Source organism: Drosophila takahashii, chromosome 3R (genome assembly GCF_030179915.1).
Source record: "Drosophila takahashii strain IR98-3 E-12201 chromosome 3R, DtakHiC1v2, whole genome shotgun sequence".
Classification (NCBI taxonomy): domain Eukaryota; kingdom Metazoa; phylum Arthropoda; class Insecta; order Diptera; family Drosophilidae; genus Drosophila; species Drosophila takahashii.
Genome location: NC_091681.1, coordinates 27,805,325 through 27,833,158, shown reverse-complemented (window position 1 = coordinate 27,833,158; position 27,834 = coordinate 27,805,325). Strand labels below are relative to the sequence as shown.

The window sequence follows — 27,834 nt, the reverse complement described above, 5'->3', positions numbered from 1 at the left end:
TTGTTGAAGATCAAAGGCGAACACCGCAAAAATGAAATTTAACCACTCAATTTTCCATTCGTAAGTAATAATTCTCAGGCACTTTATTGAGATTGTACGTATCTATAAGTACGATGTTGTAATCCTACATTAGCTACATATTTTAAAAAAGTACCTAAATAAACTATTTGTCTTCGTTTGATTGAACTTGCTCTGATTTGTGCACGGCGCTTGCGAATTGCTTTCGATTGGTTGGCCAATTGAACACATGACGTACAAAACATAGGTGATACATATACAGTACTCGGTACGCTATGGAACAGATACATACATAAATTCGTGGCGATAAACAAGCTTACAAATATTCCGTAAGTACAAGGCAATAGGTAATTCGTTAGCTTTAAGTACAACTGTGCTATGTACATAATACTTTCAGTTCTTATGATCTAACCCTTAAGCAAGTCTACAAGTAGGTGAGTGTGTGTGCGTCTCTCGATCACTGGCTCTTCTCCTCCAGCGCCAGGGTGATGTTAAGATCCTCGGCAGCCGTGTCATCTCCCAGGATCTGTTTGCTGTAGCTCTGCTCCGCCGCCTGTTGCAGGGCGAAGGAGGTGGCCGCTCCCGTGTTGTCCACCAACTGACGAAGGTAACCGCCAGGTCGCTGCAGCAGCTCGTAGGGATGTCCCAGCTCGCGAACCTCGCCGGCATCCATGACCAACACTCGGTCGCTGTCCATAACGGTGTGCAATCGATGGGCTATTGTCAAAACGGTGCAGTGAGCGAACTTGGAGCGGATGGTCTGCTGGATAAGCTTGTCGGTTCTGAAATAAAAGGGAAAGCATGTTAATAAAATTTAAATTAAAGTTGCTTACTTCTGCAACTTACTCTGGATCCACGTTGGCAGTGGCCTCGTCCATAATTAGTATCTTATTGTGCCTAAGAATGGCTCTCGCCAGGCAGACCAACTGCCTCTGACCGACACTAAAGTTCGAACCGCCGTCGTACATGCGACAGTTGAGGCCTCCAATCAAAGTTGACACATAGGAACGCAACTCCACATCGCCCAGCGCCTTCCACATCTCCTCATCCGAACGCTCGTCCAAGGGATCAAGATTGTATCGCAAGGTGCCGGAAAACAGAACCGGATCTTGCGGAATGATCGAGACCTGACTGCGCAGATCGTGCAAGCCAATGTGCTCAATGTCCACATCATCGATGCGGATCATGCCCTCGTTGCAGGCCAATCGGAATATGGACTGGATGATGGACGATTTTCCTGCCCCAGTGCGTCCCACAATGCCAATCTTCTCGCGCGACTCGATGGTGAAGTTCAGATCCCTCAGCACCGGTGCCTCTTTGGGTGAGTAGCGCAGTTTAAAGTTGATGAACTCGATGCGTCCCTTGCTGGGCCACTCCGACTTCGGCTTGAACTTTTCCGCCGTCTCTAGCGGCGCCTCCGACGGCTGCTCCGTGTACTCCAACACCCGCTCCACGCTGGTCATTTGATTCTCCAGCTCTGCCGTCTGTCTCATGCCCCACTGGCACATTCCCGTCATCGTGGTGGAGTGCAGAATGGCCAGTCCCACATCGCCGCTGTCGAATTCGTTTTTCAGTAGCAGGAAACTAAACGTAACCGCCGTCATGTAGACGATGCACAGCACATCCGACCAGAGGGCAAAGGCCCGGGTGCAGGACAGGAAGAGGAACCAGGCGGAAGTGTTGGTGTTCTGGTATTCATGGAACTCCTGCTCCAGGGCGCTTTGGGCCTGCAAAGCGCGTATGGTGGTCAGACCCTGGAAGGTTTGGTTGGTCAGCGAGAAAACCGGACTGCGAGCTGTAAAAAAAACATAAGAGAGGTATATTTAGTATTTAGAACTTGTGTTTTCTATTTTATACTAAAAAGTCTACTAAAGTCACGTTCGAAAAATCTAAATAACCATTATTATGAATTTGCCAATTCTAATAAATCACAAATTAGATACCCTAATAAAACTTAGGGACGTGAAAATTGCTATAATCCGAAACTACCTAGTACTTTGACTTACATATAGACTCCAAGCGCTTTACACTACGACTGGTGGTCACATAGAGGTATCGTATCATGCCCAGAATCACTCCAATGATGGCAGCGGGAACCAGTAGCCAATAGTTGGCTATGGCCACAATGATTACCACGCCAGAAACATCGATGATGAAGGCCAAGCAATCCAGCAGAGTGTGCGGCAGATCCGTGTCTACCGTTCGAATATCCTTGGAGAACCGATTCAGAATTCGTCCTGATGAGTTGGTGTTGAAGAAGTACATGCTGGCCCGTGTGATTCCCCGGAAAAGTCTGTCGTGCAAATGCAGCGAGATGCGCAAGCACATCTTGAAAAAGCCAAAGGTGCGGATGAGGTAGACGATCAGAGTGGCGCCCAGTATGGTGGCATAGAACAGGACGAGCTCCTGGCGGATATTGGCCTGGATGTCGCCGGATGCTAAGGGAGCAATAGAAGGGTCCGTGGAGTTGAGAGGCAGCGTATCATTTACGGGCATTGCATCGTTTTCGTTCAGCAGGCTGGTAGTGCTATTAGCAGCTATTTGCTCCTCCCAAATAACCCTGAAAAATAAATGTTTAAATTAATATTGAGTTAAGAAAATGTATAACAAGATAGCTTACCATCTGGAGAGGAAGTAATCCACCCCAGTTAGCATAACTCTGGCGCAGACAAAGAGCGAAATAATTATGCCCAGCAGGAAGGTGCTGTCCAAAGCCTTGATGTACGAAGCGTAGACGTGCATTTTGATCGAGCCCACGGACTGCTGTTCCTGGTTGACCTCCTCCACCTGCTCGCCCGGCCGAAGCAGCTGGTTGTGCTGGTGATCCATGCTCTTCTCCGAATCGCTGCGCGACAGGTGACTGCTCACGCTGTGCGTGTCGATGCCACTCTCGTCGTGCTGCGTCTGCTCGAGGAACTGGAACTGGCGGGAGCGCTGCAACTGCTGGTAGCTGCCCTGGGCCACAATCTTTCCGGAGCCCATTAGCAGCAGGTGCTCCACATCGAACAGATATTGCACCTGATGGGTGACCAGAATTCGGATCTTGTTGGACAGAAAGTCGCGTATGCATCGGTCGAAGATGTGCTTGCCCACGTGGGTGTCCACAGCGGAGAGTGGGTCGTCCAGAAGATATATATCCGCCTTGCGGTAGCAAGCCCGCGCTAAGCTCACTCGAGCCTTTTGGCCGCCACTGAGACTCACTCCGCGCTCTCCGACCACCGTTAAATCTCCGCGCGGAAGCAACTCCATATCCCGCTCCAGGCCACACGCCTTCACCACCTTCTTGTACCGCCTCTCGTTGTAGTCCTCCACAAACACGATGTTATCGCGAATGGTGCCCTCGAAGACCCAGCTCTCCTGGGAGGCATACGAGATCTTGCCGTGCACCATGGCCTCGCCCTTATCGATGCCCACCTCGCCGAGCAGGACATTAAGGAAGCTCGATTTGCCGGCACCCACGGGTCCAACAACCGCAGCCAGCATATTATCCTGGATATCTGTGCTGAAGTCCTCGATGGCACAGTTGGCATGGCCATCACTGGCGTCCCACGAAGCGGATACATTTTTCAGCACCACACATTTCTTCGTTGCCTCCGGATCGTAATCCCTTAGACGATTGTGCTGCACTTGGCCATTGGCCAGCAGAGAGCCATTCAACTCGACGTTCTTCTGTTTGTCCTTCTTGTTGATCTTACGCTTGTTCTTGCCCGTCTGCTGATTTGCCTCCAGGTTGATGGGAACCTCTGCTCGGTCGCCGTCCAGCAAGAAATCCTTGCAACGCTTCGCCGAAACCAAAGCCTCGGCAATGAAGGTAATGGACATGGGCCAGAAGGTCACCATCGAGTCGTTGAGCATGTTGAAGTAGGACGACACCGTGTACACCTTCTGGGCGGTCAAGGGATCGCCCAGGTAAACGTAGGAGCAGAGGGCCAGGAACACGGACAGCGGCGATATCATGGAGGTGCAACCGAGGGCAGCATGGATGTAGGCAGTGCCCCGGATGGCCTTCACCTCCTTGAGTCGCACCTCAGCAATGACCCGGGCAAAGCTCTTCTCCCACGCATACATCTTGATCACCTGGATGCCCTGGATAATCTCGTTCATGAGCTTTACTCGCATATCCGTTCGCTCCGCCGTCATTTGGCGATAGTAGGCTGCCTTCTTGGCGGCCCACGCCTGCAGGGGTATAAAGCTGAGCATGAAGGACACACCTATCACCGCGGATATTCCAATTTCCCGGTACATGAGGAAGCCAATCAGGATGGACTCCATTGGCCCCTTCCACGTGTCGTGTAGGAAACATAGCGCTACGTCGAAGCGACCCAGATCATTGGACAGAATGTTGATGGCTCTGCCTCGGAGGCCGTCGTTACTGCTGCTCTTGGACACCTGCAGGCACTTGCGGTAGATGAGTCCCGAGAGGGCCAGCCGCAGCTTGGTGCCCACTTGGAAGATGTAGAAGATGAAGGGGTGGAATGTTATCACAGGCACTAGCATGCAAATCACAATTCCCATGGCGTACAGATACGCCGTCTGCTCACTGATATCCGTCTGGTTTGTGGCAAAGTAGCCGACCAGACCACCCAGGAATAGGGGCATGAGGGATCTGAAATCAAAGTTAATGCGATTAGCTAGGCCGTTGCACCGAAATCGGTTTCTACCTACTTGCAAATCGTTTCGCTAATGGAGAAGGCCAGACCCATGGGAAGGAAAATCTTGCCGTAGGCCCGGAGGATCATCCTCACCACACTGGGATTACTTCGCTTCAGCTCATCGTCCCACAGCTCTGCAAACTTGTTCGTCACCCGTTCGCTATCCAAAGTCTTCCTGTGCTGGTACAGCTCCTCGTCCGTCAGCGGACCCTGAAGGCCTCGCTTGAACAGGTCTCGCATCCACCTGAAAGGGTAAAAGTTGTGGGTAAATTATTATGAATGAGATCCGATAAGCTTAGAATAAAATTAAACCCTTTGGTTTTATAACTTTCCCACAAAAAGCCACCAGAGATTTAATTATATTTGCAAACAATTACTAAACAGTTAAAGTTCCACAATCGAAATTTATAGACAAAATGTAATGTGAAAATTAAACAATTCCACTCTAATAGTTTCACAGAAGACCTTTAAATGTTCTTATAATGAGGGAGACAAGGTTAACTTTTTGTTGTTAGGCCCTAAGATTTTGTATGATTTCCTTGTCTTTATTGGTATTTAATTAAGTAAAGTCTATGTAATGACGAACCCAATTTAGATATCTAGAGAAGTGTTGTTTTTAGAGGGAACTCCTCTGATAAAACATAGACAAGAATTGCAAACAAAGAAATTTTCCTGGGAATTTCGTCAGACTCACGATCTGCGAATACCCCCCGAGACTTTACTTTTTAATCAAACACTCGTAGTTGGGTAGACACTTGCACATACAGTGAATACTGGCTTAAAAATAATGTTTCAAATGTTAGATGGCAAAAAAAAAAGGTGATGCAAAACCTATGTAAAATTGTATTGCTATTGCTCTACTTTTTTCTTCATCTTCTTCATAAGATTATCACCAATAAAAACCATTAATTATTTTATTGTGATCATTCAACACACTGTCGAATTAACGTTAATTGATAGATTGGTTATTTGAATACACTTAATACCCATTTATTTGAAACTGATTAATTGCGCGTTAATAGCATTTAGAATTGTTTTTTGATAGGCGTATATAATTTTTATTTTAAGTTATTTTGAGACTCTAAGTTTCCATTCTTCATAATTGAATCGGATAGACCAGCCGATCCATTCTATTCAATTTCATTCCTTCAAGTAAGTACTGTAAAATCGTAAGAAAAATGGCAACCTAACTCCACGATCTTTAATTAAAGACGCACTCATGTGACAGTCTCGTCTGTAAGATCGCTAAGTCTTTTTTAATAAATTACAATTCAATGTACACATATGAAATGTCTGCCGATAGAGGCATTCAAATCTTTGTAGTAAATGTGACATTGAGTTCTGAATTAAAATGTGTACGTTATCAGCTCCAGTTAGACTATGAACGCTTTGTTTATTAGAGGAAATCGTAATAAATCGCGGGTGCCACATCCATCTGGTTGCAATTGGCAAGCGTTCATTGTGGACGCCAGATAAAGTTGTAACCTTGTGGCCAACAATGACATTTAATAAAACTTGCCGTCCAATTTAATGGATGTTCGTTCTATTTCTCATTAGAATGGGCCGTGTTCGTTATCGTGGCCACCGAACTTATCGGCCCAAACAAGCTAATACAACTAAACTAATTATACGATAGGTGCGATCCTGATAAAAACCTGATACTACAATATGGTAAGAACACGTGCTACATAGAGGAACATATACGATTTACCGTAAATAATGTGCTCATGACTAATGGAAAATTGACTATATGTCTGGCCATTCGTACGAGGTGTAACTTACCAAAAGCTCCATTGTGAGAAGAAGTTTGCTTTGGTATAGGGATTCTTTGGGCGCACAACCTTCCTTCGGGTGCGGTTCATAACTTTGGGATGTGTTCTGGTTCTGGGGTTCCTGGGATAGGGGGTTTACCGTTACGTACGGCACTGATTCACTCGCACGCGGGCGAGGGGCGTTCGCTTTCTCCTTTCTCCGCTCCACTCCTCTGATTCTTTCTCCTGTCGAAATGGATGGTGAAAATCAATAATGCATAGCCGGCAACAACAATTCAGCCTGTGGGTTTTGGTTTATCCAACATACATATATGTTGTCTAGGTCGAGGTCAGCAGTGATTTATCCACCGTTATCCACATTTACCGTTTTTTTGCGCCAGAAACCGTAACAAAGAAGTGGCTACTGCGTCGGAGATGAGTTGTAATTTGCTCGGGTTTTTGGCGTGTATATTTGGTATAGATTCTATATGCTAATTAACAGACGTCTGGCACAACGTTCACAATTTGGTCAACACTAGGGGCTATGGGGATTTACACTAATATTACGCGGAAAGAGCACCCGCACGGAATAACAAAAAAAACCTACTGAGCTGGGAGAGAGAAATCGCTCAGCATTTATACTCGAACGAGAAGAGAAACGTTGCCACCCTGTCGCATTTTTATACCCTGTATTTGTTTGGGAACTTGGGTATCTTGGGTATTTACAATGTTTGTAACAGGCAAAGTAAAGACGTATTTTTCCCGTTCAATTTGACAAGCAACAGAGTTTATCTAGTTATTTACGTTTCTGTAAACGGTATATAGGATCTAATAACGAAAGAACTAAAAGTTTTTTAAATTTGTATATATCCTATTTCTGAAATCTAGGTATGTAATTTAAGACTCCCTTCAGATTTTACAACGACCATCTAATAATATTATTCATATTCATATTTGAATTTGAATATTTCATTTCTGTTTAAAAAATAGCTGTCCATTAAAACATTTCTAGCCTGATAAATAATTCTATTGGGTATCTCTAAGTCGACGCTACGTGTATAGCGGTAATTTTTGTTATTGTTTGCCCACGGCGAATAACAGTGATTTATATCGGCTGTTTATTTTTAAAATTCCTTTGTAATATGAGTTGTAAAAAACAGTCGCAAGTTTTAAAAGTATTGATCATTACACATGTACTTGTTGAGTGCTAGTTTTCAAACATCAAGCTCCATGGCAACAAACAAGGGCGTAACAAAAGGGGTCTACAACTTTTTTTTCTTGTTTATAAACCCATTTAGTAGTAGTAAAAATATATATTTTATAACAACAAACTTCATTCTTCGTTCTAGTTTTGGTCTCTTTTTAATTAATTGCCAAACATGTTTTTAGATTGGGGCCACAGTTCCCCTCCTCCCCCTAAAAATACGCCCTTGGCGAGAGAGCGTTACTGCAAATTGGGAGAGACTCTACTAATTTAAAAACGAACAATTGCCCTGCGTTGTGAAATCGCGTATTTTTGTTTGGGAGGAGGTTCTTTCGACGGGTGGCGAAACAATCTTTGTTTGATCGAGAGTTCTTGAGAGATAAACCTGAGATTGGCGCCCGCCACAGAAGCGTCACAGGTAATTTAGTAGATTGGGGGATCCATAAAGCAAAGTACACGTTATTTACATCTTGTACGATGAACATTTTATTGTTTAATAATTACGGATTAGCATTTCGTTTTTTTTGCTGATTAGTACCTCTCGTGAAAAGTATGCAAGGTTGAAAATCGAACAGGGTTTACTTAGATAATGACAAACAGCATGCCCATTTAGTCCTCGATGTACTCGAAGGGCTCTGGGGGCTCCGGCTCCTTCTCCTCGTCGTTCATGGGCCCAAAGGCGGCAACTGGCTCCACGAGCTCCTGGTCCTCGGCCTTGCCAGTGTGCTGGAACACAATGATGCCACCGATGGTCACATCCTTCAGGGGCTCATACGATTGGCCATCGATGATGCTCAGCACCTTCAGTTGCTGCCGGAGCACGCGGGCGGGATTCTGTAGAATTTCAGAGGTGGGCTCGGGCTCCTTCTTTTCCTTCTTCTCCTTCTCCTTCTCTTTTTCCTTCTCCTTTTCGCTACTGGTGCCAGCCGCCTCCTTGTCCTTTTCTTCCTCCTTCTTCTTTTCCTTCTCCTCCTTCTTCTTGGGCTTCTCCTCCGTCGCCGGCTTCTCCTCGGTCTTGGTATCCTCGTCCTTCTTGACCGCAGCGCCCTCCTTGCTGTCCTCGTCCACATCCATCTTCTCGTCTTCCTTTTTGTCCGCATTCTCTCGCCTCTTCTGGCGGGCGGCAATGGAGAGAACGGCAGTGGCCACCTTCTCGCGCTCCTCGCTCTTCTTCTCCTCCAGGGGGGCGGGGTAGGCGTACAGCGAGGGCTTGGCCGCCGACTTGTACTCCATCTTGGGCATCTTCAGGTCGGAGTTCAGGCCGATCACGCAGGTGGGCGTGAAGGCGAGCGACAGGGTGTGGGCCAAGGGGAACCAGTACCAGTACTGGGTGAAGGCCAACATGCCAACCACCGCCTGCAGGTTGGTGTGTCCTGTGCGGGATTGCAGGGACAGAGTGGCATTCCTACCACCAGCATCAATAATGCCTGTAAAAGTTAGAATGTCTTGATTAGGAAGATCTCGAGAAAGACAATACGCGTAATTACGCTACAGGACAATTATTCACGAAATTTAAAAAATACACCTATGAATCACTGAAATCATTGGTAATTCTAGATAATTTAAATTTTAGTAACAAATATAATAAAAATGTTTTCGTTAAAAACTTATCTTATCGCGACACTGGGCTTGAAAATGACACACACTATAACTATCTAATAGGTGTGAGAACTTGATGTTAAAGTTTTATTTTTAGGTCGCGTGTATATTTATAGAGAATGTAACCAACAACAAAATAATCAAATTTAATTAAGTTAGTTAATTAGTTAAAAATAATACAATTTAATTTATAGATCCGACTTTAAAGACCTTTCTTCTATCAAAAATTATAAATAACAATCAAGAAACTAGATTATACGGCCATATTTTATGCTAAATTTTGTAAGAGTTTTCAAGGCCTGTATATATAGGACTAATCCTGATCAAGTCCGTAACAAAACTTAAACCATTATTATTTTTTACTTACCCTGAGCCAGAATAGCGCCATACTTGGCCATCACATCTTCGTGTTTGTTGCTAATGACCTCTGCGTACAGCTGGCGGAAAAAGGTGGACTTGGGACAGCTTTGGTCCGTGTGCTGGATCAAGATCATGGCCGAGGCGATCAATGCACCCTGGCGCACAAAGTTGACTGGATCGAACTTCACCATGGGTTCCAGCAGGGCGATGGCCTCGCGCAATCCTGTGCCGGCACAGGCGATACCGAGCGCCATTGCGGCTCCGTAACGAACGTGCGGGTTGTAGGACTCGGCCAGGAGGCTCACCACCGAGGGACACTGCTCCGGGGTGCGGAACAGGATGAAACCGATGGCAGTCACGGCAGCGCGTCGCACATCATCATTCACATCGGAGACGGCCACGTGCAGGAGCTTCCGGATGGCCTTGTTGCTGCCAGTTCCATTGTAGGCCATGGCTATGGTGTACATTCCCGAGCGACGCAGGACGGGATCCTTATCGGTGGACAGGCTGGTCACCAAGGGATCGGCCTCCTCCAAACGCGAGAACATTGTCAGGGAGATGCCCACGGCCAGGCCGCGCAAGATCTTCTCGTGCTGCGTCTCCTGCGCATACGACACCATGTCCTCGATGGCCTGGGCATTCTTGGAGCCCAGCATGACCATGCCCATGGCAATGCCCGCCGCCTCTCCGGTGACCGCGTCATCCTGATACAGATTGAACTTGAGCTGCTCGTACAGATCCTGGCGATGGGTGCCCATGCCAGCGAGACCCAGTCCCAGGCAGCCACCATGACGCACATTCTCGTTCTGGGCATCCTTCAGCTGTTGCAGCAGGTAGTCGATAATGTTGGCTCCGTGATTCGCATGGATCAGGCCCAACGCATACAGGGCACCACCCTCGGAGTAGCCCGAACTGGGGCCCGCCTCCTTGGGCAGGTAGCTCTGCATGAGCGCCAGCGAGTCCTTCTCGTGGCCCCGATGGATGACGCCCAGCGAGGCGGTGGCCGTCAGCTTGGCCCAATTCGTCGCCCTGGCCAGCCAGTCGAGATTGTCGCGCAGGAACTGGTCGGAGGTGGTGCCGCTGTGCATGAAGGCGTTGGCTATGACAGTGGCTGTGTGGCAGATTGACACACGGACCGCTTCCTTTGTGCCGCGCAGAACCTGCAGGTCAGCGTGGTTGCTGCGGATGAGGAACTGCAGCTGCAGGTCGATGGAAACCTCGCCGGAGAGGATCGATATCAGCTTTTCAATGTTCTTCTGATGCAGCTTTTCAACCTCGTTAAGGGAATCGATTGTGCGCTCTACCTTATCGTCAGCTAGGTGATTAAAAAGGGATTTCTAGAGTTTATAGAAAGCGGTAAAGAAAAATAAGCTCACCTGGCTTCTCCTCTGTGATATCCTCGTCAGACTTGGACTTGTCTCCCTCCGACTTGGCTCCCTCCTCGGAGCTTGTGCCCTGGGGCTTAAATGTGCTCGGCAGGGCGGTTGGAATGGGAGCGGTGTTCTTCAGGTGCTGCAGCACATTGCCCAGAAACTCCTGCGTGGCCGACTCGTACAGGTCGAAGGCAATCTGATAGGCCATCAGATTGTTGGTCTCCACCGAGGAGCGTGTGAGGGTGTCCAGCATCTCGGCCACGGCGTACGGATCCTCCAGGAAGATGAGGCACTGGCACATGTTTACGTAGTCGGGCACACCCAGATCCCGGTACAGGCTGACCAGGCAGCGCAGCACCTCGTTGCGGAAGCCGCGGTTCTGGATCAGCGACATGGTCACGTTATAGGCGTATGCCAGCATGCCACGCACATCGTCCGACTTCATGATGGCGTCCTTGAAGGTGTCCATGCGTCGCGTCTCCAGGGCAATGCCCAGCGCCTGGCGGAACTGGTTGTCGTCCAGGCAGCGCTGGATCATCCTGTTCACAATCCCCTCCAGCCGCTCGTCCACGGCGCTCGCCTCCTTGGGATTCTCGATGAACTCCACCCGCTGGGCAATGTAGAAGTCAATGCACTTGGCAATGATGGTCTCCGTGTACTCGTTCCGGGCGTTCACGTCGAAGAGATCGCCTGCGCCCAGGGCGTACGTTAGGGCGTCCTCGAAGGAGCCCAGGTGATAGAACACCTTGGAGGCCACCATGCCAGCCAGCTTGTTCTCGGGGAAGCTGCGGTCCTCGTGCAGCATCTCGATCTTCTCGATGGACTCCGAGATCTCCGGCCAGAACTCGTCCACGATGTTGTCCAGCTTCTTGAGGGCGAACACCTTGAGATCCGGCATCGGCTCATCGAGTAGGGAAATTATCCCCGCGGCGGACGTAAGACTCATTTTCCAGCTGCGTTGTTTCCAGTCAAAAGTATGTTCTACGAATTTGAAATTGACATACGTTTTACTTGGTCTCGAAAACTTTACTTATTTTGTGGTAAAGGGTGAATCTTTTGCGTACTAACCAACAATTGCACCGTTTTAATTTTCAATTTTCTTTTGTGCCGAAAAATGCTAAATCACTCGAATCACAATGTGACCTTGCTGGGGATGTATTAAAATACCTTGGCAATAATGTTGGAAAATAGTTCCAAATAGCTAAAAATAGCTAGATTAAAATTAAGTTAGGTGGGGGATTCCCTAAACTTTTTATTGACGAATTTTTGAATTTGGGTCAGCTGTTTGTCATATGTCTCTTAAAAATTTAATTATACGAAATATTATCAGTTCAAACACTACGAAAGTAATTTGAAATTTGAATAAAATTGTATTTTTCAACTAGTGTTGCTTGTTCAATCATTCAACAGTTTGGGGAATACCCTAAATATTTTGATGAATTTGATTTAATTTCATTACTTTGCTAGCATCCTTGGTTTAATTAATCAATCCATATCTTGTAGCTCTATTATTTACCATAATTAATTTATACAAATAATTTTAAAAACTTTTTGAGTGACCAAATCACAACTGGCTAAGCATGCCGGTGTGCTGCCCTTTTAGCAACCACTCACCTGGGCACACTGCGCATCGCATCACAACAAAAAACGCGCGAAGGTTCGGGCAGAAAACGCAAAACATCGCGGTGATAACATCCTCGCAAACATCCTCCGCACAGCAAAGTAAACACTCGGAACACAACACCGCCAACATGCTCTTCGAGGATCAACATATGTCCGTGGACAACACGCCGCAGAAGGGCTCCGGCAGCCTGAATTCCTCGGCATCCTCCATATCGATCGACGTGAAGCCCTCGATGCAGAGCTGGGCGCAGGAGGTTCGTGCGGAGTTTGGCCAGAGCGACGAGGTAAGTGGAGGATGGCTGCTACTACCGAGAACCCTTTCACATCAGCTACCTTTGCCTGCAGGCCTCCAGTTCCCTGAATAGCAGCGCCGCCAGCTGCGCTTCCCTGATCAAAAAGGAGCCCGCCGAGGTCAAACTGGAGCCCATCGAGGGCGAGGGTCGGGAGATGGCCTTCGAGTTTCTGGACGGCGTCAACGAGGTCAAGTTCGAGCGCCTGGTCAAGGAGGAGAAGCTGAAGACGCCCTACAAACGTCGCCACTCGCAAACGCCGCCCAGCAACGAGAACAGCCGCTCCAACAGTCCCAACAGCAGCAATTCCTCGGCCAACGGGGATGCAGCTGCCACCAAGGGGGGCAATAACCCGCGCCCCTGGAACCAGCACAAATCCAGCAGCTTCCGTGGCCACAAGGAGGAGAAGCGGGTGCGCCACAACAGCTACACATCCTCCACCTCGTCCTCCTCCTCCTACACCGAAGCCGATCCCGCCGTCCTGGCCCGTCGTCAGAAGCAAATCGACTACGGCAAGAACACGGCTGCCTACGAGCGGTACGTGGAAATGGTGCCCAGGGCTGAGCGGGCCCGCGAGCATCCGCGCACCCCGAATAAGTACGGAAAGTACAGCCGCCGTGCCTTCGATGGTCTCGTGAAGATCTGGCGCAAGAGCCTGCACTTCTACGATCCGCCCACCCAGCAAAATGCCAACAACGACAGCAATTCCGACTCGGACTCGGACTAGAATCTTGTTTATCGGGCCGGGCTACGTTTTTCAATTATATAAATTGGGGGTCTACCTACTTATTATCAGTCTAAGTACAAATTCAAGCTAACTAAAACTATGAATCAAACACGCATCTTTCAAGTTACAAGGCCGTGTGCGGAAAATTGTTACCACAGATGTTTTGTTGAATAAAATGGCGTCTTACAAAGTCTTGGGTTTTCTACCTTTCGCTACCTGAAAAGATCCTGGGGATTTCGGCCAATCTTCCTAGCGCCGGAATATAATGCGCGTGTTGCGCGGAATTTCGATTTGGGATGTCAAAGATTTGTTTAAAAATTTCATTTCATTGGAACTCTTTCTGCAGATTATAACTAATTTTGAATGACGAAGCGTAGAGGTCCTGCCGGAATGGGTTCGATTTCGTTTGAAACTTTTTGTATACATATGTAGGTTAGAAAAGCAATTGTTTAAGGACATTGCAAACTCGAAAGATCTCTGAAGTTTATAATAGGTTTGATTGATCCAAAATTAGCTGATTTTGGAAATACCCTTCTTCTTAATCATTCTCAATAGAAAAATTCTAATATTAACATAACTTAAATTAATATATGGAATATTCTAAACCCAGGGACCGTAACTAAACCCCTTTTTTAAATTTCTAATGGAATCCCACTAATATTTTCACCTAGCCAAAACTGGCTTAAATATAGCTAGATTGGCAGCACCTCTGCCCAGTTGTTTGTTTTCACTGCATGTGCCACTCCAATCCATTTGGCCAATTCCTTAAACGCACACCACAGGACCGAACCGAACCGACGGACAGATGTTTCTCAAGCCGTACCGACCCAAGAGCAGTGCTGCCCTCAAGGGATCCGATAGCAAGAAGTTCCGGCAGCGCGTGGAGGCGGCGTTTCCCCATGTTTCTGTGGATCAGCTGGTGCCGGCGAAGGCGGCGGTGACCCAGGTGAAGATCCTCACCCACGGCGGCGTACAGAGCATGGTCTACTGCGTGGACAAGCTGCCCGTGTTCTTCGAGCTGGACGGTGGCCAGCTCGTGCCCACGATGTACACCCTGTGGTCCATTCCGGACATCCTGCCCTATTTCACCACCCACGAGGGCGTGCTGCCGAAGCTGACGAACGGAGCGGATCTCATGCTGCCCGGAGTGGTGCCCCTGGGCGTGGGATTGAGCATGTACGGGCACTACAAGAAGGGACAGTTGAGTGGGTATCTAATTTGGTTTCACTAGGTTCTCAATACAACTGAATTATCCATTTCAGTGGCTGTCAACCTCACAAACAACAAATCCGCGGTGGGTTTGGGCCAGTTGGCTCGTTCCAGCGACGAATTGTACATGTGCGGAGGCCACGGCGTGGCCATCAAGATGCTTCACCTCTTTGGCGACAAGCTCTGGTCGCATGAGCCCAGTCTAGTGCAGCAAATCCCGCTGGTAAAGACAAAAGCCTTGTCTGGAGAGGACTTTCCTGCTCTTGGCTCGGAGACGGAACGGAAAAAGCCTGCGAATCCAGCGCCCATATCCTTTGCTTCAGTAACTCAGGCAGAGGAAGTGGAAACAGGAACGGCTGCTCTCACCTTGGAAGACCAGGAAACCCCCGAATCCGAAGATGACGTCGAGGCGGAAGCCTCTCCCGAACTGATCCTCAAGAATGCCTTCCTATCTGCCCTGAAGAACAATGGAAAAAAGCTGCCTCTGCCGCTTCTGACCAGTAACTTCTACAGACTCTATGTGGTCACCGAGGCCCCGGAGCAAATCGACCTGAAGAAGACGCGCTACAAGAAGCTCTCCAACTTCCTGGCCGAGATGGTGGACCAGGGATTCATTGTAGTACGGGAGGAGAGCAAGGGAGTGGACAAGATAATATCCGTGGATCTGGAGCACCCCGAAGTGGTGAACTTCATAACCGATGTCAAGGCGAACGAGGCGAATGGAGCTGCGTCCGAGACGCCTCTGTTCCACTCCGAGCTGAAGGAGATGTACATAGTGTCCGACGTGACGGCGGCCTTTTTCACCAAGCTGAACTTTAAGCGCGGCGAGGGAATCCCGGCGGGACAGATCAAGAAGATTGTGCGGGAGTACGTGAGCAAGCACGGGCTGCTGCATCCGCTGACCAAGCTGGTTCGCCCGGACGAGACTCTGATCGAGCTGTACGGCAACAGGGAGGCCTCGCTGAGCGAGATGTGTTCCCTGATCACCAGCAAGATGGAGCACTCCTACCAGATGTGCAGCGGCAAGGACACGAGTGGCAAGCCACTGATCCAGATGTCGCTGGCCACGCGATCGGGCAACAAGAAGGTGACGCTGGTGAGCAACATCGAGGCGTACGGCATCATCCTGGCCGAGTTCATCAAGCTGTGCAAACAGGGAGCCGCCGCCAGCACCAGTGTAGTGAAGCTGCCCCACCAGAAGCACGAGCAGCTGCAGATCCAGGGCAACCAGGTGCGATTTGTGCACACGCTGCTCACGGAAACCTACAAGGTGCCGCCCAAGTGCATCCTGGGCCTCGAACTGGCCAAGGACGGGAAGAAGAACAAGAAGAAGTGAACAGGATAATAAAGGATGTCTGTCCTCTGTGTGTAATAATAAATTATTTATTAACTGTAGTGGGGATGAACCAATTACTGCTACGCGAACAACAACAACGAATGGGATTGGCTATATCTTGAACAGAAGCGTAATCAGAATGCTCTGACTTGTGCCGGATTTGTGTGGATTCTCATTGGCGCTTACTTGGCCTTGCCCTGGGCAGCCACAGCCTCGATGGCCTTCTTCACGGTCTCCTCGTCGCCGAGGAACTGCATGGACACCACCGGCTTGAAGTTCTCGTCCAGCTCGTAGACGAACGGAATGCCCGTGGGCAGGTTCAGGGCCATGATGGCGTCCTCAGAGAGATCTGGAATAATTTTGGAAAAAGAATAAATTGAAGAAAAAATCCCAAAATTCCAATTCTATATAAAAAAGGTAATTTAAAAATACGTATGCATATACATTTGCATTTATAATGCTAAATATATCATTGGTTGGCTAACATATCTATACTACATTTCGGGATAAAAAGGTATTGGTTTCAAAATTCTCGTTTTTCCCTGAATTATATCATTTATTTCGCATACTCACTATCTAAATGCTTGACGATGCCGCGAAGACTGTTGCCGTGGGCGGCGATCAGGATGCGCTTGCCCGCCTTCATCTGGGGAATGATGACATCGTTCCAGTAGGGCAGAGTGCGCTCAATGGTCAGCTTCAGGGACTCGAACTGGGGGAACTCCTCGGGCTTGGGTCCGTCGGCGTAGCGGGCATCCTTGACGATGTTGTCGTAGTAGGGATGACCGGGCTCCATCGGTGGTGGTGGGGTGTCGAAGCTGCGACGCCAGATCTGCACCTGGGCCTCTCCGTACTTGGCGGCGGTCTCGGCCTTGTTCAGACCGGTCAGGCCACCGTAGTGACGCTCGTTCAGGCGCCAGGTCTTCTCGATGGGGATCTCCTTGTGGCCACTGGCCTTCAGGATGCTGGCCAGAGTCACCTGGGCGCGGGTCAGCACCGAGGTGTGGGCCACATCGAACTCCAGACCGGCCTCTTTGACGGCCTTGCCGGCGGCTAGAGCCTCCTCCTGACCTGGTGGAAAAAAATAAATAAAACATTAAGTATACGCCTTGTTGGGTAACTACAGTTCAACTTCCGTAATTTTTTAAAAGCTTTTTCTTCTGTTCGATAACCTTTCAAATTTTTTTTGTGACTTGCTATTAAACATAATTTGTATTTTAGCTCAAATAGAGATAAGAAAATTGTAAACGACCAAAACATTGTATTTTAAAATTTTTTTTTATTTTTCTTACAATTAAAAAATATACTTATACATTTTTTTTTAGTTTTAATTTACATCCCCGAAATGATTTTTTTAAGAGTTAATTATAAAATGTTGTCTTAGGTCAAACAACTTTAATTTATTTAAAGGAAGTTCAAATAAAGGTTGATTAAAATGATAAGAACATTTTCGGTAAACCGAAAAATACTTATGTGCTACAACTAGAAAGATACACTATACTTTTGACTGAAGATAGTATACATTACGGAAGGTCGACTGTAATTGATGTAATCGCTTACCTTTCTCCGAGAGATTGGCGTCGTACCAGCCGCAGAACTGATTCTTCTGGTTCCACTCGGACTCGCCGTGGCGCACCATCACAATCTTGTACTTGCCGCCCATGTTAGTGGAATTAATTAATTTACGGAGAATAGTGTACTTGGAGCGACCGCCGCTTAGAATATGTGAGAATTTCTGCTGAAATTTGACCTACAAGGAGTCGCCAAGGTCGCAGCTGTCATCCACGATATTGCCATTCCGGGTGGAAAACAAAACGCAGACACAGTGGCTGGTCTTATTAGACCCGGCGTCTGGTCTTATTAGAACTCCGTTTCAAACGTTTGGCGGTTTTCTGTTTTGGCCAATTAATAAAGTGTATTAGTAGTTAATCCTCTAAATATTTTCTTTTGTATGCTGCTGTAACTTTTTGGAATGTCTTTCTTTTTCCACATGGTTTTATACAAACTTTTTAAATATTAACTTTAAAATATCCAATAAGTTAGCATCCCCTCCCACTACATGCAACAGGTTAGCATCCCCCGCACTTTTTATCGCTCGCTTTTCCCATCACTAGATATTTGTTTTGATTTTTGCTCAAAAATATATATTTTTTAAATCCCTTCAAAAATTTGAATTTTTGGTGAATAAAACCATGTGCGAAAAGGTCACCGCCAGCTGTAGTTGGCCCCAATTGGCGGGCAACGGCTTGGACCAACTGGTGGCCACCCGTTTGTCCGACGAAGACGTCTTTGTGAAGTGAGACAAAGGATTCCACGCCTAAAACTGGTTTTCATCTGGTGATTTCGCCATCTCCTTTGTCCGCAGGCCCGACTTGGACGATGTAATAAACGAGGATCGCGCCGTGCTGTTCTCCATGCAGTCTGCCGATCCGGATCCGCCGCCACCTTGCGAGCTGAGGTTCCAAATCCAGACCCGCTTCAAAATCGCAGCGCTCACCCTCATTTGCAGCGCCCCCAAAGTGGAGCTGTTCATTGGACCCCTGCAGGAGTATTGCGAAACGATATACGGAATCTGCGTCGAGGAGGAGGATCCCGAGGTGCCGGTGCGACCCTATCGCTACGACATGGAGATCGACCGGTCCGGCATCAATGACATAAATCTCAAGATGCTCACCTCGGCCAGCGAGATATGCGTCTATGGAGCACTGCTTCAGGTGGCACCGAATCCGAATGGCATAACCACCCAGTTGCCCAGGCCAATGGATCCGCAAAGAATCCAGGAACTGCTGCAAAGGGGCGGCTCGAGTCCGTCGAGCAAGGAGGAGCAGGCCGAGAAGTTCCAACAGTTCATGTCCCTGATGAAGGGCTGTTCGCCGAAAGCGGAGGTGAAAGCCCAGGAGGCTGTTCCTCCCACCGATGTCGCAGTCCTCAAGGAACACATAGACATGAGATTTGAAAAGCTGACGCAATTAGTGGCCAAACGACTGGACAACTTTGAAGCCCAGCAAACGGAAAAGCTAGACAAAATTATCGCCCTGCTGGAAAAGCAAAAATAATATCTTTAAACTCGCTCATTTGTAATTTTTTTTGTATCATTCATCATTGTATTTTGTAATTGTTCTAACAGACTGTCGGTGCGAATATTTCGAATGTGATTAGGCAAAGTATTTGTCCATAAGTTTGGTTTTTGAATAAATTGATCTAAATCTAAAATTTGAATTCCGGGCTCTTTCGATAGGCGGCGATCAGCTGTGCCAGCGATGACTCTTACCGATAACCACCTGTTGGCTTTGTTTACGTTTTGCATGGCCAAAAAGAAGGTTGGCTTGAAAGCTCTCCATGGCCCAGATCACAGGTTAAAGTGGCAGGGGATCGTCACCTCGAATTGTCCAAGTATCCAAGTTCATGAATTTATCCACCCGCGCTGTTTTGGCCATTGGCGGCGTCTTTCTGGGCTGCTGCAGTGGCGTTGTCTTCCTGGAGCTCCTGGTTAAACTGGACCCCGGCGCTGGAAACCTGATAACAGCCGCCCAGTTTGCCTTTATTGCCCTGGAGGGCTTCATCTTCACCTCGAGGTTCGGATTGGCCCAGCGGGTGATCAGCCTGACGGACTATGCGCTCCTGGTGGCCATGTTCTTCCTGACCAGTGTGTGCAACAACTATGTGTTCGAGTTCAATGTGCCCATGACGCTCCACATGATCATCCGAGGCGGCTCCCTCATCTCGAACATGTGCCTGGGCACGTTGATCCTGAAGAGGAGCTACCGGCTGAGTCAGTACATATCGGTGGTGATGATCAGCGTGGGCATTTTCATTTGCACCTACTTTTCCAGTCCGGATTTGGTTGGTAGGAAGGAGGAGAATCTCGATGGAAGCACTGATATGTTCTGGTGGCTGGTGGGAGTGCTCCTCCTGGTGCTGGCTCTTTTTGTCTCCTCCTACATGGGCGTCACCCAGGAATTGCTGTATCGCCGTCATGGAAAGTGTGCGAGGGAAGCTCTGTACTACACGCACCTGTTGCCTCTGCCCGCCTTTCTGCTGATGCAGGATAACATCCGGACGCACTGGCTCCTGGCCCTCGCAGGGGAGTCCTACCACTTGCCCCTCCTGGGCGTGGCGGTGCCTTTAATCCTGGTTTACCTCTTAGGCAACGTGCTTGCCCAGCATCTGTGCATCAGCTCTGTTTACACCCTGACCACGGAGTGCAGCTCGCTGACGGTAACTCTGATCCTAACACTCCGCAAGTTCATTTCGCTGGTCTTTTCCATCATTTACTTCCGGAATCCCTTCACCGTGCACCACTGGCTGGGCACCGTGCTAGTCTTTGTAGGCACCCTAATGTTTGCTGATGTGATAAGAGTTCCCAAACGAACTCAGGCCGTGAAACAGGAATAGACTTATGTACTGACGAACAATGTTATAATTCCATTTACATTTACATTTAAGTACAAATTAAAATTACAAGACTCTCATAATTGTTATGAAACGAAGGCATACATTAAAAGTAATGAAAAACGTGATGCTCTGGACGATCTCTTTGGCGACACTGAATTGGTAAAACACGCGACATAAATACTAGACATAAATGCATTGGTGGCCCAACCTATGCAGTTGCAGCTGCGGAATCTAATACTGCTGCAGCCTTGATCCAGCCAAGCCGCAGGATGCTTCTCTTACGGCCGCGCCTCGTTCTGCAGCCACTTGACGATTGACTTGTAGTTCTTGTTCATCCAGTCCACGCTGGTCTCGATCTGCTCCACGATCTGTTGGATGGGCCTGTCGTAGTCCCAGTGGGCATCCTTCACAAAGTTCTCGAATTCGCCCAGCTGAAACTTGGAATTGAATCGTTTCGTGGCGAACTTAAACAGCGTGTGGATGTTGGACATCTGTGAGCCCATGCTGGAAGTACAAAAAACTTATTAAAGCTACCTGGAATAAAAGGGATTGCCCTTCTGCTTACTAGGTCTTGATCTCGTGCCAGTTGGTGCGCAGAAAATCAAACGCTATCTGTTGACCGACCACAGTACTGGAAACTGCGGCAAATACCCGGAACAGATCCTGTTTCCGTATATGTTGTCCGGCAACACCGCGTCGCAGGAAGCGATAGAGCAACCAGGGTTCCTTCGAGCAGCCGAGGGCACTCAACAGCAGATCTTTCTCTCCAGGCACATTGGTCTTCAAGAAGCGCTCGAAGGCAAAGTCCCATTCGTACTCAGTGCCATATTGTATCGCCGAACAGTAAACGACTCCCCTGAGATTGGGGACAATGCTGTAATAGAAAGAAACGTTTATTAATAATTCGTTTTCAAAATCATAAATACTATTTACGGATTGTTTGAATCAGGATTCGGTGTCTGCACCCAGTTCTGGAAATGCCTGCTGGCCTCAGAGATGCACTCCTGGTGACCCAAATGACAGGCCATGCCCAGAATATCGGCGCGCTTCAGCTTAACCAGGATATCCTCCGAATCACCCTGCGAGTCCTCGAATCCCACCTGATCGTAGACCTTCTTTAGCTGCTTCAGCAGATAGTTCTGTGATAAACAATTACAATCAATATTCAAGAAATTTAAAGGTTTCCTGTAATCAAACCTTAAGCAGATCGTAATCGCCGGAGTTCACGAACATGGAGTCGATAAAAATAAAGTTACTGATGGCAGCCTTCCATGGAACATGGCCCAATTCATGACCGAGGTAGCGGGTCAAATTCATTGCAGTTTCGTAGGACAGATAGGAGCCCCTGGCCAAATTCAACACATCATCGATCAACTGAGCACGATTCGCTGGGGCAATATCCTCAAAGTGCTCCACATCCATCAGGTGTCCTGTGATTGCCCTCCAGTTGTCTAGATCATAGTTCACCCGATAGTAACCGGTTTGCTGGACATTGAAGATGAACCACTTGGCCGTAGAGAGATCCCTGTTCTCCAGCTCGTACAGCTTAGTGCGGGGCATCCATGTGGTGGGTCGTGTGTTGACAAAGTTCAACTCCGCGGCAGTGGTAAAAGTAATGGGTATCCACCAGAGCAGACTCTCATCCTCCCTGGTCGTGTTTGTGTACACAAAGCGAACCTGCTCCAGGCGTATCACATTCGAGTTGGGATGCTTCGAAACCTTGACCACCGGATAGCCCGTTTGCAGGGTCCACGTGTCCATAATTTCCTTGACACTTCTGCTGTGATCCAGCAAGCCAGAGGACTTGGCCTCATTAGTAAGGAAACGCCACAGATCGTCCTGCGTTGCTGAGTTATAGGCCCTGAAAGTAATTCACTTGAAATAGGTAAATTCTAGGGAATCTCCATAACTTACATCTCCTGCAGATATTTGCTAAGACCCCGTCGAAAAACTGGATTAGTTAGGAAATGAGCCATCATGCGAATAATAGTTGATCCCTTGGCGTAGGAAATCCGATCAAATATCTCGGAGATCTCCTGCGGATTGAATACTTCGTGGGAGATCTTGTGAGACGTGGAGAGGGCATCCAGCTGGAACACGGCTTGCAGCTCATTGACCACAAACTGATCCAACTGCTTCCACTCGGGCGCAACTGCATCCGCCGTCAGGTACTCCATATAGCTAGCGAATCCCTCGTTCAGCCAGATATCGGACCACCAACTCGGAGTAACTAAATTGCCTGCAATAAATAAATAAAATAAATAAATAAATGAAATAAATAAATAAAATAAGATATTATAATTACCGAACCACTGGTGTGCTAGCTCATGACCCACAACCGAGGCCACACGCTGCTTGTTATTGGCCGTGGCCACTCCTGGATCATACAGCATCGCCGTCTCCCTGAAGGTAATGAGACCCCAGTTCTCCATGGCGCCCGCTTGGAACTCCGGCAGAGCAATCATATCGATCTTCGGCAAGGGGAATGTCACATTGAAGAAATCCTGCAGGAACGTCAGTATTCTGGGTCCCACAGACAATGCATACTCTGCCGACTTGATGGCATCTGCTCTAGCCCACACGGAGAAATTTCCAGAGGAGATGTGGGTAAAATCGGATATGGCATAGGCCACCAGGTAAGATGACATGGGCAGCGATTCAGCAAAGTGATCCCACACATAGCTGGGAATGGTGGCGCTAAAGGGTTCAAAGAGTACGTTTAAATAGAGTTATAGGGATATGAAAAGCACTACTCACTGATCGTTGGTAGACACAATGGGCATATTGGAGACGGTGGTCATGTTCCGAGGACGCGCGATGTGCAGGGTAAAATTGGCCTTCAGGGCGGGCTCATCGAAGCAGGGGAAGGCACGACGAGCATCTGTGGCTTGGAACTGGGTGGAAGCTACCCACCGGGTCTCATTTTGCACCTCGTAGGAGCTGCGATAGAATCCCTGCAGATAGTCCTCGATAATCCCATCAAATCGTAGATGCACCACGTACTCCACGTCCTTTAGAAGTTTGTCGTACAGCTCGATCACAAAGAACTGCTTGGCTCCCACCAGATACTGTTTGTGGATCCGCAGACTGTCTGCATCCACCTCTCCACCAGGCAGCACCCGACGGACGGCGGCATCGCTACGAGAGATGTTCAGCTCCTCGGCGTGCATGGTGATGTTGTAGCAATCCTCCAGCACCTTTATCCTGATCTGAACACTTCCGGCAAAGGAGAAGTTGCCACTGAGCTGCGGTTCCAGCGTGATGTTGTATTTCAGCGGGCGGATGGAGCGTGGCAGACGGACATCCCGGTCATATTTAGGTGGTCCATCTTGTCCGGCCTTTAACTTTCTGAGATGGACACTGGTGCAGACGATATCGTCGTCGGGTGACGGCTCCAGTTCGGCACACGTGGCAAAGTTGTAGACTATGAAACCCACCGCCAGTAGGGTGCAGATGAAAAAGGAGGCCAGCAGGATGGCTGTGGTCAGGGACAGACTATATCGACGACCCACTCGCGAGAAAGTGGTGGTAGTGGTGGGTGTAGCGGCATTTGCGGAACGGTTCTCCATGCTTAGATTCTCATGGAGCGGAATCTCCTTGACGACCATGATGGCTGCAATGATTTGAAAAATTTAATTTTAGTTTAAAACTCCAGAAACCCTCTATGTAAAATGAAAATAAAATCGTAGCCTAATAGGGTAATCGTATTCTTCCCTCAAAATCAATTCCAAATCCTTGAACAGGAAGAAGCACACCACTTCCACATCCACTTCCGCTTTAGCATTTAATATAAACTTGCACAAGTAACATGATATCCAACTGCAGGTTGCCCATTTTGCAATCTCGGGGTTCCACTTAAGTGGTTTCTCTGGCCCTGAGGCCAACCCCTTTTGGCTATCTTGTGTTCCGATTAAATTGCGTAAATGGCCCATGAGCCGTGTCCTTGTGGTTGACAAGGGAAGCCACAGGAAGGGGTTTGCGAAAAGAGTTTTCGAGTAGGAAATCGCTTAGTTGGCGGCTGTTCGACAGGGGTCGTCAAGATCGTAACTTACTCATTACCTCATCATCGGTAGGGGAAAGTAATGTATGGTTTACAGCGAGAAGCAAAAAATCATTGTTTTTGTCACTCAATGACCAAAATGAGTTATTATCCAACACGATATCTACGTATACAAATATGATATAATAAAGACGTTTTTACACTCTGCGAACTTTAAAACGACTGAATTTAACATTGTAAATGAGGTATTGTTATTAAAGTTTGATTTAATTTATTTGGATAATTAAGAAACGATATTTTAGGACAAATTATTTTTAAATTTATTGATCTTTGTTTTACATTTTTGTAATTTATTTTATTTTTTTATATGCACGTATAATGGAAAATATTAATGGCTGGTTTACGCGTCGCCTTGAATTCTAGCTTTTGTTAAGCACACTTAAGTCACCTGGCAGGTTTTTTTATGGATCTGCGCTAGAGATCTACATGCATTCTGGTGAGAAGGGGTTTCCCACTGTCGACGTCATCGAAAATAATATATGTAATTTCGTGATATTTCCCATTCAGGAGTGGTGGTTGGAGTTAGTATCTGGTTGGCCAAGAGTGCGTCGGGTATTCCTAATCACCGAATCAAAATAAGGCGAGGTTTTATACTATAAAAGTAATTAAACACACAGCTACGGTCACAAATATAATGGCTTTCGAAGTTTTTGAAAATACTTGTTTGTTTGTTTAAATTAAGTTCGTGAAAGAAAGTGAAGGATAATTTTGAGTTTAATATTAATCTTACAGTTTCGAAATACAATTTGTATTATACAACAATACTTTCAGCTGTTCTTTCTGAACTCATAGAACTGTTAAGCTCAAAAGGTACGAGCTTCTATTATGTTGATCGCAACTGTTTCATTGAAGAAGTTCTTATCAAAATGTCACTGGCCCCGGGGACCCGTTCTTCGGGCTACTTTATACTAGAGGCTAAGCTAATTTCTTTTAGCAGAGTCTGAACGATTGTAGCTCTACTGAGAAGTCTCCATAGAGCAGCGCTATTATCAATTGGCAAAAGTTTAAGCACAAATTGAGCGGGCAACATCGTCGTCGTAAATCAACTTATATATTCATGCAAATACGTCCGCCGGCTAATTGAGTTATGGCATTAATTTGATCAGCTTCTGCTTCGGCTGTAGCCTCCAGTTGGGGCTCCCTGCTCTTTCTCCTTCGGCTGCTGCTGTTTTTGCAAATTGCTGCAATTAAACGCCGTCAACTATGTACAGAAGTCAACCCCGACGCTGGCACGATGACCTTCATTAAAATAAGGCTGCAAATGATACGATGCCACCATCCGCCCACTCCACCCACTCCGCCCCCCGGGGACCCTGGCTCGCTCGTCGGGGATCCAATTTATTGCCATATTTCATTGATAAACTGCGTGTAAGCCGCTGGCGATGTGTCAGCATATGGCGATGGATAAAGTTTGTACACTAAAAATCTCAAATTTAAAACGATCCAATAATTTAAATTCATTTTTTGTATTTAAAAAAAAATGGTTTTTAGATGGTGTTTCAAGTCATTTAAAATAAAACCTACAGTATGTTGACCAACTTTTTAGATTAATGTTCAAATGTTCCTTTAAGTGTAGCCAATTAATAAACACAAGGACATGAATGTCCGATGGAGGGAAAGTGAATATTGACAAATCATTGTGTAAAGCGGAGGGGGAGGAAACCATGAGAGAATAAAGAGGAGGAGAAGACATGTAAATATTGGCTCTTCACACACCCACGATTAAGACATTAAAATTTAATCGCTCTGCTTTTTGCTCTCCCATCAAAAAAAAAAAACAAAAACAAGAGAGCGGCAATTTATTGACCGTTGAGTGATGGCCCACGCGTGTGTAAGTGTGGGTGTGTATTCTTTTCGGGGGGTGGGGGTTAAAAAAAAAACATATAAAATAACCGATCTCTGGGTCTCCAGATAATTTGCATGGTTGCTCTAATTGAATTTTGGGGCAGTACCTGATGATTTCTACAAATTTGGATAGTAAATAAGCGAGAGATCACCATAAATTGGCGATCATAAGGGAAGGAAAGTTTCGGACCGGCAAATTTATGGGTCCTGCGTGATCTTCTTATAATATCTAGCATTTCGGGCTGGAAAAGTGTTTGTTCTTTTATATTAATCGTTGCCAGATGCGAGGCAAACTTGAAAACCGTTTGCAAAATAAACAAATCAAGAGGAGGCAGAAATAAAAACGAAATTAAATGAAGTGTTGATTAGTCAATTACCTTCCGACGTGCAAACAGCAGCCGGCACCCACAGAGAAAGAAAAATATGACGAAATATCTTTGTAATATTTAGATAATTAATGGGTCCAATAACTTGTTTATTTTTTAATTAAAAAAATAAAAAACATTGTTTTAGGATTGGTTAAAAATTTAAAACAGCGGTCGGCAGCGTCCTATTAAGTGAGCATAGGGAATTGCTCTGCTCACACGCTGCCCCTCACGGACACTGTAAAACAGCAGTCTGTACACACACATCAATGAGCTGCCCCGTGCAAATTACTCACACAAATATAAAACAAAATGTCATCGTATGTGTGTGCCGACCGCTGATTTAAAATCATCTGTTTTATCATAACAATTTTTAACAGTGCACACACACGCACCAAGCACCCACACAAACGTACTACCCAAAACGTGGGAATAATTTAATTTACCGTTTCACCTCCGTCCTGGAACCGCTTGTCGGACTCTTTCACACCTTTACCGTTATGCTGGCGCGGCACCAATGCAAATTGTGGTCACCCACACACACAGTTGGGTCTTTGCAGACGCCTAATTAATTAAATTAAATGTAAACAAATCACTTGAACTAAGGCCGAGCTGCCAAACAAATCAAAATGCAATTTGCCAAGGGACTATCACTAGACGGAGCACAGTTTTTATTTATTTTTCCACCGAGCGCGCACACAACCGTTACGCCTAACGGTTGAGAAGAGAATAAACGGAATAAACAAGCTGCGATGGAACTGAAAGCATAATGAACGAGATGGCGATCGTGCTCAGCAAAATTCGCACTCTCTCGCGTGGGCGAGAGAAATTGTTTGCGAAAAGAGTGAGTACTTACATTTAAAATTAAATTTAAGCATTTTGCTTAAATAAATATTACTGTCATCTGTTTTTATGTGATTTTTATTTACTTAACACCTAGAACTTTAAACTCTTCACTAGTTGCAAAAAAGTAACGGTTATTGCCGGCGTTTTGAGCTTGCAAGCTGTCAATTAAACGAAAGGCGTT

The 27,834-nt window shown here is 46.9% G+C and overlaps 8 protein-coding genes across 10 annotated transcripts; 4 read left to right on the top strand and 4 right to left on the bottom strand.

Annotated features, from left to right (window-relative positions):
- Positions 1 to 50: 50 nt before the first annotated feature.
- rdog (red dog mine) lies at positions 51 to 7,030 on the bottom strand. Of its 2 annotated transcripts, none has more exons than XM_017143597.3 (7): positions 6,750 to 7,030; positions 6,453 to 6,667; positions 4,684 to 4,914; positions 2,639 to 4,624; positions 2,025 to 2,578; positions 865 to 1,813; positions 51 to 800 (listed from the first exon to the last, which is right to left on the bottom strand). In XM_017143597.3, exons 2-7 carry the CDS (start codon positions 6,530 to 6,532, stop codon positions 476 to 478), a joined length of 4,125 nt encoding a protein of 1,374 aa, XP_016999086.2. In that variant the 5' UTR covers positions 6,533 to 6,667; positions 6,750 to 7,030; the 3' UTR covers positions 51 to 475. The 2 variants fall into 2 exon arrangements, with proteins under 2 accessions (XP_016999086.2, XP_070072601.1); XM_070216500.1 differs by having other exon boundaries at positions 6,807 to 7,030.
- A 1,074-nt stretch (positions 7,031 to 8,104) lies between these two features.
- Positions 8,105 to 12,146, bottom strand: Rpn2 (Regulatory particle non-ATPase 2). Its single transcript, XM_017143633.3, has 4 exons — positions 12,026 to 12,146; positions 10,961 to 11,938; positions 9,592 to 10,899; positions 8,105 to 9,052 (listed from the first exon to the last, which is right to left on the bottom strand). Exons 2-4 carry the CDS (start codon positions 11,901 to 11,903, stop codon positions 8,235 to 8,237), a joined length of 3,069 nt encoding a protein of 1,022 aa, XP_016999122.2. The 5' UTR covers positions 11,904 to 11,938; positions 12,026 to 12,146; the 3' UTR covers positions 8,105 to 8,234.
- Positions 12,147 to 12,566: 420 nt separating this feature from the next.
- On the top strand, positions 12,567 to 13,787 carry Slbp (Stem-loop binding protein). Its single transcript, XM_017143343.3, has 2 exons — positions 12,567 to 12,864; positions 12,926 to 13,787. Exons 1-2 carry the CDS (start codon positions 12,709 to 12,711, stop codon positions 13,595 to 13,597), a joined length of 828 nt encoding a protein of 275 aa, XP_016998832.2. The 5' UTR covers positions 12,567 to 12,708; the 3' UTR covers positions 13,598 to 13,787.
- A 513-nt stretch (positions 13,788 to 14,300) lies between these two features.
- On the top strand, positions 14,301 to 16,201 carry eIF2D (eukaryotic translation initiation factor 2D). The gene is made up of 2 exons (XM_017143614.3): positions 14,301 to 14,802; positions 14,860 to 16,201. The coding sequence occupies exons 1-2, from the start codon at positions 14,403 to 14,405 to the stop codon at positions 16,140 to 16,142; spliced, it is 1,683 nt and encodes a 560-aa protein (XP_016999103.2). The 5' UTR covers positions 14,301 to 14,402; the 3' UTR covers positions 16,143 to 16,201.
- On the bottom strand, positions 16,167 to 17,920 carry Pglym78 (phosphoglyceromutase 78). Its single transcript, XM_017143615.3, has 3 exons — positions 17,703 to 17,920; positions 16,716 to 17,213; positions 16,167 to 16,491 (listed from the first exon to the last, which is right to left on the bottom strand). Exons 1-3 carry the CDS (start codon positions 17,803 to 17,805, stop codon positions 16,325 to 16,327), a joined length of 768 nt encoding a protein of 255 aa, XP_016999104.1. The 5' UTR covers positions 17,806 to 17,920; the 3' UTR covers positions 16,167 to 16,324.
- A 335-nt stretch (positions 17,921 to 18,255) lies between these two features.
- On the top strand, positions 18,256 to 19,361 carry LOC108058569 (uncharacterized). Its single transcript, XM_017143347.3, has 2 exons — positions 18,256 to 18,438; positions 18,508 to 19,361. Exons 1-2 carry the CDS (start codon positions 18,335 to 18,337, stop codon positions 19,196 to 19,198), a joined length of 795 nt encoding a protein of 264 aa, XP_016998836.2. The 5' UTR covers positions 18,256 to 18,334; the 3' UTR covers positions 19,199 to 19,361.
- Positions 19,362 to 19,419: 58 nt separating this feature from the next.
- Positions 19,420 to 20,546, top strand: LOC108058619 (UDP-xylose and UDP-N-acetylglucosamine transporter). Its single transcript, XM_017143495.3, has one exon. The coding sequence runs from the start codon at positions 19,548 to 19,550 to the stop codon at positions 20,535 to 20,537; it is 990 nt and encodes a 329-aa protein (XP_016998984.2). The 5' UTR covers positions 19,420 to 19,547; the 3' UTR covers positions 20,538 to 20,546.
- superdeath (Suppressor of ER stress-induced death) lies at positions 20,540 to 27,805 on the bottom strand. Of its 2 annotated transcripts, none has more exons than XM_070217501.1 (8): positions 27,664 to 27,805; positions 23,295 to 24,150; positions 22,843 to 23,234; positions 22,452 to 22,776; positions 21,735 to 22,398; positions 21,471 to 21,676; positions 21,103 to 21,411; positions 20,540 to 21,041 (listed from the first exon to the last, which is right to left on the bottom strand). In XM_070217501.1, exons 1-8 carry the CDS (start codon positions 27,683 to 27,685, stop codon positions 20,816 to 20,818), a joined length of 3,000 nt encoding a protein of 999 aa, XP_070073602.1. In that variant the 5' UTR covers positions 27,686 to 27,805; the 3' UTR covers positions 20,540 to 20,815. The 2 variants fall into 2 exon arrangements, with proteins under 2 accessions (XP_070073602.1, XP_016998974.2); XM_017143485.3 differs by lacking the exon at positions 27,664 to 27,805 and adding an exon at positions 27,254 to 27,515.
- Between the last annotated feature and the right edge of the window lie 29 nt (positions 27,806 to 27,834).